The sequence below is a fragment of the Microcaecilia unicolor genome, chromosome 11 (genome assembly GCF_901765095.1).
Source record: "Microcaecilia unicolor chromosome 11, aMicUni1.1, whole genome shotgun sequence".
Classification (NCBI taxonomy): domain Eukaryota; kingdom Metazoa; phylum Chordata; class Amphibia; order Gymnophiona; family Siphonopidae; genus Microcaecilia; species Microcaecilia unicolor.
In genome coordinates, this window is record NC_044041.1 from 67290100 (window position 1) to 67310663 (window position 20564).

Below are 20564 nucleotides of genomic sequence, written 5' to 3' on the forward strand. Positions count from 1 at the left end.
CTCTTTTCATCCTAAGTTGTATAGTTTAGGGTAGTCTGGATAGCATTTCTTTGATTCAGAAACACTGCATTTGTTTTGTGATCATTAGTTTAATGTTTTGTCTTCAACCATGCACAAAATGATTTACTGTATGAAAAGTAAACAAATCAGCCAGGTATCATACGAAAATAAATTTTGTTTTACACTAACAGAAGCAGTCATTCATACTGAAGTAAATAATGCCAGAAAGACAACCTGTACAAGATGCCCTGTAATGCTAAGCAAGGCTGCATTAGATGAAAGTAGTGCAAATTCTAGCAGCCATATCAGAACTGTAGAAAACAGGATGCTTTGCAGGTCCTGATGCCATTTAGTGAACCAGTGAAAGAATTACACAGGTCCCTACTTCAGATGTCACATGTGAGAAACATTAAGTTCTAGTGGATGGGAAGTGGGGCTAATAATACACATGCATATTGCCATGCAAGAAATGCTTCAGCTTATCTACATGAGAATGAAAATAAGTCAAAATGAATGCAATACAACTATGGGAAGAGCAACTGAAGCAATGACTAGCAACACTGCGGGCCATTGAGGTAAGTGGGTCAATACCAGCTTCAAAGTAGCAGGAGTAATCGGCCAGACAGACTGGGTAGATGTCAACAAGAATACGTCAAAGTTAGGTCTCGAGTGTTATAGAAAGAAACGCAGTATAAGCATGCGCTACAATGGCTGTTAAACTTGCAATGATGTAAATAAGCTACAACTCCCCAGATCACTGCTGGTAGGCTGCCTCCCATAAAGGCCATGATGATCTTCTAGACTGGATATCTGGGCAACAGCCACACTAGTACTAGTAATGTTGTAGCTTAATCCAAGGAAAGGAAGGGTGCTGGGTGCAAACTAAATGAGACCTTATACAGCCAATTCCAAACACACCTGGCTGCCAACTGTTTGGAAAATCACTTTTAAAACTGTCATGTGCAACTTTTTTTTTTTTTTAACATAAATACATAAAACCTCTTTGCAAAAGGGGTGTTCTTGTGGCTGGTAACTGTTTGTAGTTAACAAGAACTGGGCAGACTGGATGGGCCAGTTCGTCTACTAAGTTACTACATAATGCAGGTTGGAATAAGCAAGATAATCAGTATTAGAAACCAGATAGGCTCATTTTAAATTCAAAATGTATATTCTGCTTATACCCTGTCTCTGGTCTAGTCTTTCCTACAAACTGAAAGAGGTCAGGAGAACAATCACTACTCAAACGATAAAGATGTTCAGCTATGAACCTGACTTCTGTTCAGGCTGATCTGGGCAGGGGACTATTAAAGAAACAACGCTCACCACTCATAGCAAGTAAAAGAAGAGTCTCGGCCATCAGAACCTGACAACACCCTGAGAAAATTTTATAAGTTCAACCCATATTCATGTATTCTCATTTGAAAATGATCCCAGAAAGGTACCTTTACACCTTCAAAATTTATGGGAAAATTAGGTTCTTACCTTGGTCATTTTCTTTCCTTTAGTCACAGCAGATGAATCCATTGTGAATGGGTTGTGTCCACTTACCAGAAGGGGGAGATAGAGAACACTGAAAACCATAGTGCCTCCTGGACGGCTAGCTCCATCTGCCTCTCAGTATTTGAAGCTTCCAAAGCACTGTTAAACCACAAAGTAGCATAACATGAACTTTCCTCACAGCGAACGAATGCCCCGGAACAGGAGCAATAACACAAAGGAGGGACGAACTCAACCTCCTGTAGTAGAACAGAAATCCTGAAGACTGTTTTCCAACTTCTCCCAATGAGGGAACATGTCTACAGGAAAAACTGAACACAAAACAGAGTCAATCAGGGAGGGATCATGGATTCATCTGCTGTGACTAAAGGAAAGAAAATTACCAAGGTAAGAACCTAATTTTCCCTTCCTTGTCATCAGCAGCAAATGAATCCATTACAAATGGGATGTTCAAAGCAATCCCTAGATAGGGCGGGAACAAGCCACACCACGCGCAAGCACTTGTGCTCCAAAAAGCGCGTCCCTCCTGGCAGCCACATCCAGCCTGTAATGACGGGCAAAAGAGAGCTTAGAAGCCCAAGTAGCTGCGCTACATATCTCTTGAAGAGAGAGTGCTCCCGTCTCAGCCCAAGAGGTGGAAATCGCTCTTGTGGAATGTGCCTTAAAGGCATCAGGCAGAGGCCGGCCATATAGCAGATATGCAGAAAAAATGGCTTCCCTAAGCCAACGGGCTATAATGGCTTTAGACGCTGGAGACCCTCTGTGAGGACCTGACAACAATACAAAAAGGTGATCAGAGGTCCTGAAAGCATTTGACATCTGCAGATACTGCAACAGAGCCCTGCGCACATCCAGAAGGTGCAACTGCCAAAAGATTCCGGAAACTCCTCCCTAGTAAAGGAGGGCAGAAAAATAGGCTGGTTTAGGTGAAACGCTGAAACCACCTTAGGCAGGAAGGAAGGCCCAGTATGTACCGTAACTCCCGACTCTGAGAATTGCAGAAATGGGTCTCGACAGGACAGCGCCTGGAGCTCAGACACCCGTCTCGCCGATGTAATGGCCACCAAAAAGACTGTCTTTAGAGTCACATCCTTCTCCGAAGCTCGCCTCAGCGGCTCGAAGGGCGAACACTGAAGATACTTTAATACTAGCCCCAGGTTCCAAGCCGGACAAGGTGCCCACACAGGAGGACGGAGCCGAAGCACCCCTCTAAGAAACCGTGCAATGTCTGGATGTGCAGCTAAGGAGAGGCCAGCGACCTTCCCCCGAAAACATGCCAAGGCTGCCACTTGAACCGCATTGAATTGTAGGCCAAGCCTTTTTGTAAACCATCCTGCAAAAATTCAAGAATCGGCGAGACAGAAGCCCGCATAGGTGTGATCACTTTAGAAACACACCAAGCCTCAAACTGGCGCCAGATCCGAGCATAGGCAATGGAAGTGGAACGCTTGCGGGCCTGAAAAAGAGTGGAGATTACCTTGTTAGAATAGCCCTTGTCCCTCAATTGCGCCCTCTCAATAGCCAGGCCGTAAGACCAAAGCGGCATGGATCCTCCATGGTCACCGGGCCCTGTATCAACAGGTTCTGTACCAGAGGCAAGGGAAGGGGAGCCTCCACCAGCATCCGCTGGAGGTCCGCATACCACGGCCGCCTGGGCCAATCCGGGGCAATGAGGATCACCAGTCCTTGATGCAGCCAAATTCGCAGGAGAAGTCACCCTATTAAGGGCCAAGGAGGGAACACATACAGGAGGCCCGGGGGCCAGGGTTGAGCCAAGGCATCCAACCCCACCGAGCGCGGATCTCTCCGTCTGCTGAAAAAGGACGGGACTTTGGCATTTATTTATTATTTATTGCATTTGTATCCCACATTTTCCCACCTATTTGAAGGCTCAAAGTGGCTTACAGAGTGTGGTTATGACATAATCATTTCGTGATAACAGGTACAATTCTTATATTTTGAATGTTGGTAAGAGAAGATAGGCATAGTCATTTCATGATAGCAAGTACAGTTATTACTGTTTAAAGATTAGGTAAGGGAGGATAGACGGAAAGTGTTAGGTAGGTTAGAGATGAACTGCGGTAACTGTGTGGATTGTTGAAGTAGTTTGTAGGCTATGTATTTTTCTTGTAGGCCTTTTGGAAGAGATGAGTCTTCAAGGATTTGTGGAAGTTAATTATTTCGCCAATAGCTTTCAGGTCTGTAGGTAGAGCATTCCACAGCTGCGTGCTTGAGGCCATAAGATCCGCAATGGGCGTTCCCCATTTGGCACAGATCTGAAGGAACACTTCGTCTGCCAGTTCCCACTCCGCAGGGTCGATTTGATACCTGCTTAGAACATCGGCTTGCATGTTGCTCTGACCTGCTATGTGAGCTGCTGACAGAAGCTGCAGATGTAGCTCGGCCCAGTGGCATATTTGAGCAGCTTCTGCGGCCAGCGCCTGACACTGAGTGCTGCCTTGTCTATTTATGTGGGCCACTGCTGTCGTGTTGTCCGACAGAACTCGGACAGCCAGTCCCTCCAGAGTCTTGTGAAAGGCCAGAAGAGCCTAAAATATCGCTCTCAGTTCCAAGCAATTGATGGACCACCCCGTTTCCTCAGGTGTCCACAGACCCTGGGCATAGCTTCCCAGCCAATGTGATCCCCAGCCCTTCAGGCTGGCATCTGTTACCACCAGGCACCAATCGGGAAGCGTTAGTGGCATTCCTCGCCACAGCATGCTGTCTGAGAGCCACCACTCCATACTGAGCCGGGCTGCAGGGAGACACGTGAGTCTGCGTTGATAATCCTGGGACATAGGAGACCATCGTTGAAGCAGGGCAATCTGCAGAGGTCTCATGTGCGCTCTCGCCCATGGCACCACTTCCAAGGTGGCCTTCATTGACGCCCAACAGCTGGACAAAGTCCCAAGCTCGCGGGCGAGGCATCCTCAGGAGCAAACGGACCTGATTCTGAAGCTTGCACCGCCTTTGGTTGGATAGGAAGACAAACCCCGAGGCCGTGTCGAACCGGACCCCCAAATATTCTAGAGATTGAGAGGGGGTCAGGTGACTTTTGGGTATATTGACGACCCAACCCAGAGACTGCAGTACTGAGACCACTCTGGCTGTTACATGACGACTCTCTTCTGCCGAGACCGCTCTGATGAATATCCTTCAGGGCGACCCCTCTCTCTACTGGGAGGGTGGTCTTTTTTGTCACTGCCGTGACTAAGGCATCCACTTTAGGCATCCCAAAACGGGCCAAGTGCTCCTCACTCAGAGGGTAAAGATGCCCCATCGCCCTTGCCCATTGAGCCGAAATAAGCTCTTGGATGGAGTCATGCAAAGGAAAGGCACAAACAGGCTTCTTAGTACTCGCCATCCTCGGATTACCAGAGGAGGCCTCGCCTTGAACAGAGTCATCAATAGAGAAGGCCTGTAAGGCATCAGAGATAAGTGCTGGCAGCTCATCGCGATGGAAAATCCGGACCGCAGTGGGATCATCCAGATCGTGGCAAACCGGCACCTTCCTCTGGCTCTTCAGACCACGAAGGCCTGCCAGATCCCTTAGAGTCCCCACAGCCCGACCACGGGGGGGGGGGGGGGGGGGGGGGCCCACTCTATGCTTAGCATGCATCCACTTCTGACATCAGCCCCGGGCCATCATCCGTTGGAGGGGGACCAGGTAGCAACGCAGTGTCAAACACCTGCGGCAGAGCTCTTTTCAGCATGAAGGCTTTATGTAAAATAAGCACAAACGTGGGGGAGAAAACCTCACCCTGACCTCCCGTCTCAGAATAAGGAGCCACGGGGAACGGAGCTCCTCTGGTAGCCTTGGCCCGAGGCGCCCCTCTGCTCTGACTCCTCCACAACCGCGGGGGTCGAACCATGCGGCACTTCCAAGATGGCGCCCGCTGCCAGCTCCATCGAGCGGGAAGAATCATCGCTCGCCATGCTTGTACTGGCTCTACCGTCTAAACAGCACATTTTACAGAGTCCCACTGCTGATCTGCGCTTGCCACAACGGGAACAGCGCTTAACTCCCTCAGCAGCCATCACCGAAAAATGGTGGAATAAAATTCAAAATGGCGGCTTCCCATCCAAATCACCCCGATCGGAACGCCGTCCGCGGGCCCTCCCCAGAGAAGCTGAGTACCGCTCTTACCGCCAAGGACCGAGTCCACGAGCTCCGGTCACGCTGCACGACTGTCAGGAAAAGCCTCAGAAATAGTAGCGCTGAAAAGCGTGGTTTTTGTTTTTTTTAATGCTGTGAGGAAAGTTGGAGGCAAACAGCTACAGAGGCACTCCGGAGGCAGAAGAGGGTGGGAAAGGCAGGGAAAGGGCGAACCTATGTGCCTTTAAAGTGAGCTCCACTTAGCCACACACCCCTGCTACAACTGGCAAAAACACAGGAGCCACCCCAAGCAGAATCTTGAATGAGCTGAATAAGCTGCGTCCAACCCTGCTGGGAGATAGAGAAATACTGAGAGGCAGATGGAGCTAGCCGTCCTAGAGGCACTATGGTTTTCAGTGTTCTCTATTTCCCCCTGCTGGTAGGTGGACACAACCCATTCGTAATGGATTCATCTGCTGCTGATGACAAGGAAACATTAGATTTCATATATACATTCAAACTGTTTGCACATAGTTCCAGACACTACTCCTACAGACACTTCTTCTGATAGTGGGTAACGTATACACAAATTACACCCCCAGGAATGCCTATGCACAGATTGTATAAAACTAGGTGCACTTTATACATGAATATATGGTCCTGTATAAGCCCTTTTCTGCACTAACTTTACATGCAGAACAAGCTTTGTAAAGTTACCCCCTATGTCAGTGCTTCTCAACCTTCTCCTTGGAACACACCAAGCCAGTCAAGTTTTTGGGATTATCAAAATGAATATGTATGAGATAAATTTGCATATACTAGATCCCACTCCATGCAAATCTAGCTCACTGCAGAAATACTAAAATCCTGACTAGCTAGGTGTGCCTCCAGAAGAGGACAAAGCAGCACTGTCCAAGCTGGCCAGTCTCAAAATGTAGCATTCCAGCAGAGGCAGAAGCCCAAAGGAACAGGAAGAAATGCTAAGACAAAACATAGTATGGATGGCAGATAAAATTCAACTGACCCATTTGGTCTGCCCAGGGGAGTTTTCCTGGACTGTGATAAAGCGCAATACTACTAGAAGGAGCTGCCAATTTCTATAGTAAATGGTGATTTGTGCCTTTCTACAAGGTAAAATTATGTATAATCATACCTGATAATTTTCTTTCCATTAATCATAGCTGATCAATCCATAGACTGGTGGGTTGTGTCCATCTACCAGCAGGTGGAGATAGAGAGCAAACTTTTGCCTCCCTATATGTGGTCATGTGCTGCCGGAAACTCCTCAGTATGTCGATATCAAAGCTCCATCCGCAGGACTCAGCACTTAGAGAATTACACCCACGAAGGGACACTCTGCCCAGCTCACCACCGCCGAAACGGGGGAGGGGAATTAACCCAGCTCATCCCCACACAAGTGGGGGAGGGGAATCCGTCCAGCTCATCCCCGCGGAGCGGGGGAGGGACACCACACCCGCCGATGCGGGGGGATCTGGCTTATCCTGCAACCGCAACCGCGGGAGGAGCTGACTGACCCTAACACCGCCGAAGCGGGAGGGGTACAAAGCTGCCCTACAGCCGCACGAAGCGGGAGGGAGTGCCGGCAGAATTTATGTCTCAATCCAGCCCCGTAAAACGGAGGGGAGAGGAATGCAGCAGCTCACTGTAACACAAACTCGTCTCAACTCTTGAAGAATCCAAGTGAAAGAAGAACTTGAACACGAAGTCCTCCTGAAGTAACTGAAGGCTAAACTTGAACCTAAAATTCAACCAGAATATAAACAGTACAGATATCTGGGAGGGGCTATGGATTGATCAGCTATGATTAATGGAAAGAAAATTATCAGGTATGATTATACATAATTTTACCTTCCATATCATCAAGCTGATCAATCCATAGACTGGTGGGATGTACCGAAGCAGTACTCACCCAGGGCGGGACATAGAAATCCCTGACCTCAACACTGAAGCTCCAAACCGGGCCTCCGCCCGAGCAGCCACAGTCAAACGGTAATGCTTGGAGAATGTATGAGCCGAAGCCCACGTTGCCGCCTTGCATATCTCTTCCAAGGAGACGGATCCGGCCTCTGCCATCGAGGCCGCCTGAGCTCTCGTGGAGTGAGCCTTCAGCTAGATAGGCGGCACCTTCCCCGCGGCCACATAAGCCGCTGCAATGGCTTCCTTGACCCACCTTGCCACTGTAGGCTTAGCAGCCTGCAGACCCTTACGAGGACCTGCAAACAGGACAAACAGATGATCCGATTTCCGGAAATCATTGGTCACTTCCAAGTATCTGATGATGACTCGTCTCACATCCAGATATTCAAGAGCGGAGTACTCCTCTGGGTAGTCCTCCCTACGAAAGGAAGGGAGACAGAGCTGCTGATTCACATAGAAGCGAGAACCAAACTTGGGCAGGAAGGCAGGCACTGTGCGAATAGTCACTCCTGCCTCAGTGAACTGCAGAAAAGGCTCTCGACATGAGAGCGCCTGGAGCTCGGAAACTCTTCTGGCTGAAGTGATAGCCACCAAAAAGACTGCTTTCAACGTCAGGTCTTTCAGAGATGCCCTCGACAAGGGTTCCAAAGGCGGCTTCTGCAATGCTCTTAGCACCAGGTTGAGATTCCACGCAGGCACCACTGAGTGCAGAGGAGGGCGCAGGTGATTAACTCCCTTGAGAAAGCGCACCACATCTGGCTGCGAAGCCAGGGAAGCACCCTTCAGGCGGCCCCTGAAGCAAGCCAGAGCCGCTACCTGGACTTTAAGGGAACTGAGCGACAGGCCTTTCTCCAGACCTTCTTGCAGGAACGCCAACACTGAAGAAATTGGAGCAGTGAAGGGAGAAAGTGAGCCTGCTTCACACCATGCTGCAAAGATACGCCAAACCCTGGCGTAAGCAGTAGAAGTAGAGCGCTTCCTCGCTCTCAGCATAGTGGCGATGACCTTGTCCGAGAAGCCCTTCTTCCTCAGACGCTGCCGCTCAATAGCCAGGCCATAAGACCAAAGGGAGAGGGATCCTCCATCACCACGGGACCCTGATGTAACAGGCCCTGCTCCACTGACAGCCGCAGAGGATCGTCGACTGAGAGCCTGAACAAGTCCGCATACCAGGGACGTCTGGGCCAATCCGGACCCACCAGGATTACCCTGCCGGGATGCTTTGCCACCCGGTCTAGCACCCTGCCCAACATGGGCCAGGGCGGGAACACATAGAGGAGCTCTTGTGTCGGCCACTGTTGGAGAAGAGCATCTACTCCCAGGGATCGAGGGTCCCGTCCTCTGCTGAAAAAGCGCGGCACTTGGCCATTGGCCGATGACGCCATCAGATCTAGGCTCGGCTGGCCCCAGCGCTTCGTGATGTCCAAGAACGCCTGAGCAGATAGTTGCCACTCTCCGGGCTTCAAGGTATGGCGACTGAGAAAGTCCGCCTTGACATTCATGACTCCGGCAATGTGGGCCGCTGAAAGCTGCTCCAGGTTCGCTTCCGCCCACTGGCAAAGACTCATAGCCTCCTGGCTAGAGGGGCGCTCTTGGTACCTCCCTGGCGGTTGATATAGGCCACAGCCGTGGCATTGTCCGACAGGACCCGTACAGGCTTCAACACCAGTACCGGGATGAACTCCAATAACACCAACCGAATGGCTCTGAGTTCCAGGAGGTTGATAGACCACTTGCCTCTGCAGGAGACTAGAGCCCCTGCGCTGTCCTTCCCAAGCAGTGGGCTCCCCAGCCCATCAAAGAGGCGTCTGTCGTGACGACAATCCACTCCGGGGTCACCAGAGGCAATCCTGCAGACAACTCGTCTGTCTGCGTCCACCAGCTCAGCGCCATGCGCACTGCTGGGTCCACGGGAAGGCGCACAGCATAATCCTCCGACATCGGAGTCCAGCGCAGCAGCAGAGATAGCTGTAGTGGTCTCATATGAGCCCTGGCCCAGGGCACTACTTCCATCGTGGCCGTCATAGAGCCCAACAGCTGCACGTAGTCCCAAGCCCAAAAGGAGAGGCTACTAGGAACTAGTCCACCTGAGCCTGAAGCTTGACAATCCGATTGTCTGGCAGGAACACTCTGCCCACTTGGGTGTCGAATCGAACTCCCAGATACACCAGGGACTGAGTCGGGCGCAGCTGGCTCTTCTTCCAGTTGATGATCCATCCCAGGGAGCTCAAAAGAGCAACTACCCGGTCCATAGCTTTGCCGCACTCTGCATAAGAGGGGGCTCGGATCAACCAGTCGTCCAGATAAGGATGGACTTGTACTCCTTCCTTTAGCAGGAAGGCCGCTATGACCCCCATTACCTTGGAAAAGGTCCGCGGAGCAGTAGCCAACCCGAAAGGGAGGGCTCTGAACTGGAAGTGTCGTCTCAGGACTGTAAAACGCAGAAAGCGTTGGAGAGGAGGCCAGATGGGAATATGCAGGTACGCTTCCTTGATGTCCAAGGAAGCCAAGAACTCTCCTGCCTTCACTGCCGCTATAACAGAGCGGAGAGTCTCCATGCGAAAGTGCCTCACTTTCCAGGCCCGATTGACCCCTTGAGGTCGAGGATAGGCCGGACAGAACCTCCTTTCTTTGGAACCACAAAGTAAATGGAGTAACGTCCCTTGCCAATCTGATTTTTTGGCACCGGAACGACCGCACCCAGGCGGATCAGGTTGTCCAAGGTCTGCTGCACTACCACAGCTTGACCGGAGACTTGCAGGGAGAGAGTACAAACCCGTCTCTTAAGGGTTGGCAGAACTCTAGCTTGTAGCCGTCTCTGATGACTTCCAGCACCCACGCGTCTGAAGTTATAGTGGTCCACTCGCCCAGAAACGAGGACAGCTGTCCTCCAATCTGCACTGGGGCGTGGACCAAGGCCCCGTCATTGGGTACGAGACCCTGGGGGAGGACCGGAGGGAGCACCTCCGGGACGGCGGTCTCTGCGAAAGGAATGCTGCTTGGGGGAGAAATTCCTCTTGAAGGAAGAGGGGGCAGAGGAACCCGACTTGCCCGGGCGGTACCGATGGGCTTCCTGCAACCGTCCTCTGGAGGTATCGGGACGAGTACTAACCCGAGCCCTGACCTCTGGTAATTTCTTGCCCTTAGACGTGCCGAGATCGGTCACGATTTTGTCCAGCTCGACCCCAAAGAGCAGCTTGCCTTTAAAAGGCAATCTAGCCAGGCGGGATTTAGAGGCGTGGTCAGCAGACCAATGTTTCAGCCAAAGCCACCGCCGCGCAGAGACTGTCTGAGCCATGCCTTTAGCTGAGGCTCTCCAGACATCATACAGCAAGTCTGCCAAATAGGCTAAGCCCGATTCCAGGGCCGGCCAATCAGCCCTCAAGGAATGATCCGAGGGGGAAGCCCGCTGCACCATAGTCCGGCACGCCCTGGCCACATAGGAGCCGCAAACTGAGGCCTGCAAACTTAAAGCAGCTGCCTCAAAGGACGACCTTAAGGCCGCCTCCAATCTTCTGACTTGGGCGTCCTTTAGGGCCGTGCCACCTTCCACCGGCAACGCCGTTTTCTTAGTCACCGCAGTGATTAAAGAATCCACGGTAGGCCACAGATAGGCCTCACGTTCACTCACAGCCAAAGGATAGAGGCGGGACATAGCCCTAGCCACTTTAAGGCTCGTTTCCGGGACATCCCATTGAGCCGCAATTAAGGTGTGCATGGCATCATGCACGTGGAAGGTTCTAGGCGGGCGCTTCGTCCCCAGCATAATGGCAGAGCCAACAGGGGCTGAGGGAGAGACGTCCTCCGGAGAGGAAATCTTCAAAGTGTCCATGGCCTGTAACAACAGGTTGGGCAAATCCTCTGGGCTAAAAAGCCGCGCTGCAGAGGGGTCATCCGCTCCATCCGAGCGGGGATCTATCTCCTCCAAGGAATCCGCAAAGGATCGTTGGGAGACCTCAGACACGCTGCCCTCATCTACATCGGAGGAGACAAAAGTCCTCCAAGGCCTGGAAATCAACCCGAGGGCGTTTACCTCTGGGAACCTCAACCTCTTTATCAGAAGAGGGAGCAGGGGCAGCGTTTTGCATGAGGAAAGCCTGATGCAGCAGCAAAACAAACTCGGGGGAGAAACCCCCCAGACTGTGCACTTCCGCAGCCTGGGCAACAGCCCTAGACGCACTCTCAACCGGCGCTCGCAATAGCGGGGGAGAGACATGCTGCGCATCCAAAATGGCGTCCGGCGCGAAACTCCGTGAAGGAGCCGCGCGGGAAGAACGGCGCTTAACTTTAGCCGCTTTTGTGCCGTCGCCCAAATTAAGGGCGTTCATGGCATTAATGTCTCCAACCTCAAGGGCGGCCCCGAAGAAGCCGTCCGAGCCGCGTGGCCGGCCAAGATGGCGGAGGCGAGGAGCAGGGGATGGGCGTTTATGGCGGGAAAAAACCGCCACGCCGGAGGAACGACCGGGACATTCATCGGTCACTAAACTATCACCCATCAAGGGCGAATCAGGTTGTAAAACCCCCGCATCCCCTCTAGAAGCGCTCCAGCGATCCGGGGAGCGACCCTTTGCGCCCTCGCCCTCCGACGCCATTGCCACGAGGAGAAGAATCGGGGAACCCCCTGCCCGCTATAAAAAGGTAAAATTACCTGCTTGCCGCTCCGAGCTGTAACGAACTGGTGTCCCAGTGAGTAGCTGCAATGAACGTTTAAAGAAACGTCGAATTAAACGCCTTTAAAGACGTTTAAAATTTTTTTTTTTTTTTTTTTTTTTTTATAAACGGAGCCAGCGGGAGGGGGGAGAAAAGGAGGGACCTGGCACCACCAGGTTTGCACTTGCTCAAAAGAGCCCTCAACCCCAGGCCTCAACAAAACCTAAGGATTAGGCTTGGAGGCCTAGCCAGAGCTGCTGCTGTGTGTGACCACCACCTGCTGAGATAGAGAACATACTGAGGAGTTTCCGGCAGCACATGACCACATATAGGGAGGCAAAAGTTTGCTCTCTATCTCCACCTGCTGGTAGATGGACACAACCCACCAGTCTATGGATTGATCAGCTTGATGATATGGAAATGGTGTATACATGGAACTAAGTAAATTACTACATTGTTAGTCCTGAGTGTTGATATCCTAAAGAATTCTCATTTTACCTGTAGAAATCCAAATGACTGGCTACTTTATTCATGGGTTTCATTGGAACAGTCTCTATTCTTCCACTGTCTCCCTGACTAGCAATTGCTCACCAGTGCTTTTTGCTGCATTGGGCTACAGCTTGTAATTTTGCTCCTCTTTTTTTGTGTCTCTGCAATCTAATCCTTGTCAAAACGTAAAGGGTTCCTTTCAAAAAGCAGCACTACCGACTACCAACAACTCCCTGAATGCTAAGAAGCCCATTCAATTCCCATGGGCTGCTTTATATTCAACACACGCTAATCGGTAGCGCCGCTTTGTAAAAGGAGCCCATAATGTGGGATTAAAATCAGTAATAAATTAGGTTTAAAACAGAATTAAAAAATAGTCTCCAATCCAACTCCAGAATAATGTAAATGCAAAACCCCCACGACATCTAAAACACCTTGCTCAGAAATTCCAAGCCCTTCCACATTTGAGCACAACACAAGCATTTGCCAGATACAAGCTTAAAAGTAAGATCCAGTCAACCCTCAATTTAACATTTAATGGATACATTGCCGGCAGCTGTGAGTGCATTATGACGACAGTGTTGACATTGCAGTCAAGATTTCAGACTTCAGAAGCCAAGAATGCCAAAAGATTTATACAGTACATACATATAAATTAAAAAATTTTATTTCTAAATGCATGATATGTAATGTTCTCACACATACCTAAATTTGTGGTTTTTAATAAGAAAACTGACATTTCAATTTAACAGACACTTCCTTATCCCAATTAGTCTGTTAAATTGAGGGTCGACTGTATTTCACTTATGAAGGCTACTTACCTTCCAAACTTTCCTGAGCATCAGGGGACAGACCACCATGGCATAGCTGGTCGTGTAAAAACTGGATGATAGAATATGCCAGATATTTATTCTCCATCCTGTCCGCACACGTCTGTGGCCTTCAAACCCACCAAGGCACTCGAAGAGCTGAATTTGAAAACAGCAGCACAAAATTTAACCTACCTAATGACTGCAGCAAACCAACTCTCACTCATACATGCAGCAGGGCGGTTTTGAGCACATTCAAGGTAATTTTATAACAGGGTGCCTAGGCAGGAAAGACACACAGGTGCATATGCTGTGCCTGTTTTGTAACAGCAATATATGAGCCTGTGTGCCTTTATAAAATAGCACCATACAGAGCTCCTTCACAAAGCTGCACCTACTCTGAGGCAGAAGTAACCTCTGATTATATGTGCTGGCAAGCATCGGCACTCTTGCACGTATTTTATAAAACACATGTATAACCGCCTATCCTACCCCCAGATATGCCTACAAGTATATTACACAAAAAAAAAGATAGGCACTAAGTTTTGTGAGCACCTTCTTCTATGGATGTTTACCTCAGGCAATTTTAACAGCACCTACTTGAGGGTGTAAATGCTGTTCGTTTTCCATTCCTATTGTTTTTACTGATAGCATCTGAGTGTGGAGGGGAAGATGGAAGCGTTAACAAGTACAGCATATGCACATCAAACCTTTATTTTTCCAAAAACAGGTGAAGGATGACATTAAAGATACACAGCTAAGAACTGGCACTGCCCTGCAGGCATGATCAACTGCCATTTATAGACTTTGATCAATGTCATTGTAAAACAGCTCAGGATGTGAACTTTAAGATCTGATATCAAGCACTTTGAGGGGCAATTTATACCAAGGGTAAAATGGGGATTTACCTAAGGACAATACCCCATCCAAAACTGCCAGTGGTCTCTGGGGCACAAGGAAAAGAGGTGCACTCAAAAGCAAACATGAGGATTTCATTTTTCACAAAGCTGCTTTTCACTTATTTTATTTGCAGCTTAAATACTCCTCTACTGTATGGATGGCTGGTGAATTTTCAAAAGGAAACTCTGCAGTGAATTTGCAGGCTCCTGGGTACAAAGTACCATACCAGTTTTCATTTAGAAACTGTGCTTATAATGGTTCTCATCAATTGAAAATACTAGCTGGGTTATTCCAGTCTCTAAGATGAGTTCAAAGGTCAGAAAGAGCTTTATTTTCAAAAATGAGTTTTATAAATTGTTTTATATGACTTAACCAACACCAAGACCCAGCCAATGAAAGCCTACAGTTCTATAGCTTACAACCTGTATATACTGTCAGGTTATACTTGGCACGGTAGGGTTCATATTTAATGCTCCTATAACAAAGTTACAGAAAGTGATATGAAGGGACATTTTCGATATGACATCTAAGTCGGACTTTGAACGTTTTGTGCTAAACGTCCCAAATCCAAATAGGAAACATTACCATTTTCGAGCTTTTGTACTGTGTGTGTTATCTTTTTAAGTCATTTGTTTTTTTTAAGTACAAGTGAAAAATGGACCAGCATTTTTAGTAGACCGATCCTTCAGATATGCCAGGAGAGCAACGGGGCACCCTAGGGGGAGTTGCAGTGGACTTCATATAAATGCTCCCAGGTACACATCTCACCGTTGCTCTCTTATATTGTCTGCTGAGCCCTTCCTCTAAACCCACTGCCCCCAACTGTACAGCACTACTATAATAGCCCTTATGGGTGAATGGGTCACCTATATGGGTTACAGTAGGTTTCTGGTGAGTTTTGGAGGGCTCACAGTTTCCCCCACAAGTGTAACATTAGAGTGGGACACAGGCCTGAGTCCTCTTCTCAACAATGCACTGCACTGCACAGACCTGGCTATAACATCTGAGGCTGTCAGACGTTGGTAAATAATATTTTTATTCACATTTTGGGGAGGGTTGGGAGGGGGTCATGCACTGCATTCACCTGCATGCTGCTCTAATAGATCTGGCTATAAGATCTAGGGCTGGGGGGGGTTGGGAGGGTGTCATACCCAATTCTCTGCAGTGGTCATCTGGTCATTTAGGGCACTTTTTTGTACCTTATTCATTATAAAAACAGGTGTGGACCAAACAGTTTAGATTTTTGCTCAGGACATTTTCCTTTTGTTCCATTATGGCTGTAAAATGTCCAAGTGTTAGGTGAACCTTAATCCCGCCTTCAAAATAACCCCATGACCCCTTGTGATTTGGATACACTACAGCCAAATTGCATACATAGATGTCTGCAAAACAGGTTTCAAAAATACCAATTTGGACGTTTTGAGAATAATTTAGTCCAAATGGTGCTTTATGACACTTTTTAGACATTTTTCTGTTTCAAAATTTAGGTCCATAGCATGTGTGATTGCTCATCTTCCGATACTACTCCATACTTTACTAGGCCAATATCAAATTCAGACTTTTTTTTTTTATATAAGTTATGCATGCTCATTGATAAATTAGCTAATGTGTCTGTCACGGCTATAGCTAAAGATTGCCATGCAAACTGTAAATCTGAACCTTAGCATAAGTACTAATGACATCCTAAGAGTGTGCATATCAGGATCATTGTTTTTTACATCCAGCATGATTGGGCTGTATGGATGTTCCATGTTTCAGTCATATGGGACCATGCATGCACAGGCTGGGAACTGAGGACAATATATATAGTGTGTCCAACAGATGTATAAAGCTAAAAGAGCACAAAGACAGGAAATGCACCACACCAATGTGGGGATAAAGGTATCTCCACAGCAGGTGGAGCGACAATATGGCTCAGCAGACAAGATCAATGGGGAGAGGGGAACAGGGTAAACAGAGGGCAGAAACGGTCCATACAGGAGACAGAACTGATACAGAGGTAAGAGTAAGGGACTGAATGGAGACATAGAGAACTTCTTAGCCTGCTGCTATAATAATATGGCTGGGGGAGGGGGGAGTAGACTGCATTAGCTGGCCGATATACCCAGATGTGGTTGCCAAGATATGAGAAACTGGGGAATAACAGTTTACAGAGAGACCAGAGACAGATACAGAGTAATAAAGTAGGAAAGCTAAGGGCTGACGTTAGATGTAGAGAAGCTAACCATTAAGACTGGAACTTTCTTCTACCGTATTTATATTTCAGTTCCTTGGATACATTATTGAGAGAAATACATAAGTATTGCCATACTGGGAAAGACCAGAGGTCCATCAAGCCCAGCATCCTGTTTCCAACAGTGGCCAATCCAGGTCACAAATACTTGGCAAGATCCAAAAAAAGTACAAAACATTCTATACTGCTTATCCCAGAAATAGTGGATTTTCCCCAAGTCCATTTAATAATGGTCTATGGACTTTTTCTTTAGGAAGTCGTCCAAACCTTTTTTAAACTCCGCTAAGCTAACCGCCTTTACCATATTCTCTGGCAACGAATTTCAGAGTTTAATTACACGTTGAGTGAAGAAACATTTTCTCCGATTCATTTTAAATTTACTACATTGTAGCTTCATCGCATGCACCCCTAGTCCTAGTATTTTTGGAAAGTGTAAACAGACGCTTCACATCTACCCGTTCAACTCCACTCATTATTTTATAGACCTCTATCATATCTCCTCTCAGCCGCCTTTTCTCCATGCTGAAGAGCCCTACCCGCTTTAGCCTTTCCTCACAGGGAAGTCGTCCCATCCCCTTTATTATTTTCGTCACCCTTCTCTGTACCTTTTCTAATTCCACTATATCTTTTTTGAGATGCGGTGACCAGAATTTAATATTCAAGGTGCGGTCGCACCATAGACTGAAACAAAGGCATTATAACGTCCTCATTTTTGTTTTCCATTCTTTTCCTAATACCTAACATTCTATTTGCTTTCTTAGCCGCAGCAGCACACTAAGCAGAAGGTTTCAATGTATCATCAACGATGACACCTATATCACTTTCTTGGTCTGTGACTCCTAACGTGGAACCTTGCATGACATAGCTATAATTTGGGTTCCTCTTTCCCACATGCATCACTTTGCACTTGCTCACATTAAATGTCATCTGCCATTTAGACGCCCAGTCTCCCAGTCTCGTAAGGTCCTCTTGTAATTTTTCACAATCCTCCCGTGATTTAACGACTTTGCAGCTCATTTTATAGTTTGTGCATTTTAATATCCAGTTAAACTACTTAACCAGCAAAGGTTTCCCTCAGCTATAACAGAACCATCTGAAACCAAGCTCCCTTCATTAAAAGATTAGTCTATGCAAGGCACTCCTGGATAATTGTCAGTAAGATAACAAAAGTCTTCTGTTTTTCTGTTGTTTAATCCCAGTGGTTTAGAATAGCAACATAAATACATGTGCATGCTCTACAGCCACCCAAAGCACAGAAATATTACACTACACTGCATCTTGTTTCATATTTTTTTATATGCTACCCTTCATAAAGCATCAAAACGATTTATAAACAAATACTACAAGCAAATACACAAGGCGGAAAACTCAAATAGACAATTGGCAGGGAAGTAATGTTCAAAGGTTACGTGTTGGTTGGTTGGTTGATTGCTCTTGAAGTGAATGGCTTTTCTTCTATTATCGGCGTTCTTTTCTGACTTTGATTTTATTGTTGTAAACCACTCTGAATTGTTTTACAAATAGGGTAGTATATCAAATTATTTTAAACTATTAAATACAGCTATCCAGAATTAGATTCTTTTCTGTTGCTTTAAACTTTATGGCACGTGCAACCACTCCTAAAATCCAATGCAACCAACACTGGAAAAGAAGCAGAACATGATAAGAGATTAAGACGCATCTAATCTTCCTCCTTACCCTTTCAACCACGCACGGCACCCCCTAGAGTTATCTTCTCTACTTCGCTGAATTAAGGATCTTGTGTTTATCCATTCCTTTTTTAACTCCTATATTTCCATCATATTTCCCTCACTCCATGGAGTAATGAGAAACATACGGTACTAGGAAGCAAAAGGGATGAGCAGCTCCCTTGATTCAGGTAATGCAAGCATAAAATATAGAGAACATTCTGGGGTAGTACACAAAAACAGCATGGGAACTCTCTACTTTGTAATATTAGAAAAAACAGAGGTTACTTACCCCCCAAAAGCCCCACTAACCACAGAATAAACCTTCCACAAGCACACCGCTTCTAAGCGCATGCCTAAACAACATCGATAAAGGAAGATTCGTCAATGCATTTGCAGGAAGTGACGCCATTACGCCGCCAGCTGGTTACATACTTGACAAGGAGGTTTAATCAACAGGAGTAGACGAAAGCCTATCTAGTCCATTGTAAGCAAGAAAGCCAATTAGGACTATCTAAGTTTCCCCTTCCCAGCGTAGCCGTCATTCCCTTTTACTCAAAACAAAGCAAGCAAACCTATGAGCTGCTGCATCCACATTGTCGTTTTTTAATTGTTGGTCCACCTGTAACAAGTCTAAAGCTGTTTCAGTCGGATAGGCAGTGCCTTAAAAGGTGGAGGACAACAGTTTTTGTTTTTTTACTTATTGGACAGCTTTTTAATTTATTTGAAAACTTCCAATATGTAGATATAAATATCATTAATTAACAATTTGATATCACTAAAACAGCTTCAAAAATTATTATAGCTACTAGAAACATCGATTTTAAACTCTGTATTTTTTGCTCATTTTTCTACAACTACATAAATGCACTGTATACAACACGGATGGCCACATTTCAGTGAGAATATTCTGTTTCCTGATGGGTTCATCTTAAATGTTGGTGTAATCTGCTTTGGGAAGCCTGTTGTTATAAAGATGATGGAATATATTTAAACTAAATTTAAGTTAAATTAAACTCTCCTTTTATTGGGGCACATATAATCACATCTTCATCTGTTTTGTAGAACTTACCTTTTAGATACACAAATGGATTATTCTGTTGTAGCATGTTTCAGGGACAAGTGGTTTATAAGTAAAAATAATAACAATATATTCTGTCAAACAGATCTCTCATTTGTGGAAACATAACTAAATGGGCTATAAGCCCCTAATGCAGACCATTGGTTTTCTTATATTTTGTTATTGTGATGGCTCATACTGTGCCAAAAGTGGAAATACAGTGAGATTTTAGAATTCAGTCACATCCAACACTTATTTTTTATGTTTTAATCATCATTATTAAAAGAAAAACATGTTGGTTGATAAGTGTTATAAATAGCTCCCAGATAACCTGAGAACCTGTACAAAAATAACTTATAAAAGCAAATTGGTGAAATAAGTCTTAATTAATTTATTGTTTCAAAAATATACTCTTGCAAGAATGGGTGTCTCTGAAAGCAAGCAGGCACACCCTTCCTTCATTTTTACAGTTTATATATTCTTTTTCTCTGGTTACATTAGGTGTCTACCCCTAAGTTTCTCATTGGATATGGATCACATTTACCCCCTGTTACATCAGAGCTGGTCATCATATGTCAGTCCCTTCTGAAACGTTTCCATAGATAGAGCCACTATTCATTGTTAGTTCTTCTACACGGTTTACATTTTCTTATCTTCAAACCTTCATGTGGGCCTACACAAATATAGTTATACCCTTACCTCTAAAGAGTTCCTTTCTACCAGGGCATATATTCTATCTTTGCGATTAAGTGAAAAAGCAATATTTTTACACATTTCTCACAATAAGCTTCATACAGACCAAGAAAAACAAAACAGTAAACCATCCAACATGGCACAATAAAAATTTGTACTTTTACCCCAAGAACTCTTCCCCTCCTGTACTCTCCTTCCTCCCTATAAGCCCAAAATAACACAACAGATGTACAGGTCAGTAGGCCTAAGAACATTTCATAACAGGTAAAGCCATAAACAACACAGTTTATACCAAATTGTTTAACCACACTTTGGTTTTGCCTTCAGGTTTAATAAGCAATACCATGTACATGTAAGATCTAGATAAACAAATGTAAACAATCTATGTTTAAGGCATATGCCCTAAATACAGTGGCGTAGGAAGGGGGGCGGGGGCGGTCCGCCCCGGGTGCACGCCGCTGGGGGGTGTCGGCTCCACGCTGGTGCACTGCCCTCTCTGCCCCGTAACAGG

General features: G+C 46.7%; 1 protein-coding gene across 2 annotated transcripts in view; it reads right to left on the reverse strand.

Moving 5' to 3' along the window:
• The window catches only part of SGTA (small glutamine rich tetratricopeptide repeat containing alpha), a 52972-nt gene extending 34273 nt beyond the window's left edge, over window positions 1-18699 (reverse strand). For both annotated transcript variants that reach the window (XM_030219140.1, XM_030219139.1), the window contains exons 1-2: window positions 18593-18699; window positions 13492-13638 (exon numbers count right to left, since the gene is read on the reverse strand). In XM_030219140.1, the coding sequence (XP_030075000.1) occupies window positions 13492-13588 (97 nt within the window). In that variant the 5' untranslated portion in view covers window positions 13589-13638; window positions 18593-18699. The remainder of the gene's footprint in view (window positions 1-13491; window positions 13639-18592) is intronic.
• Window positions 18700-20564: the final 1865 nt, after the last annotated feature.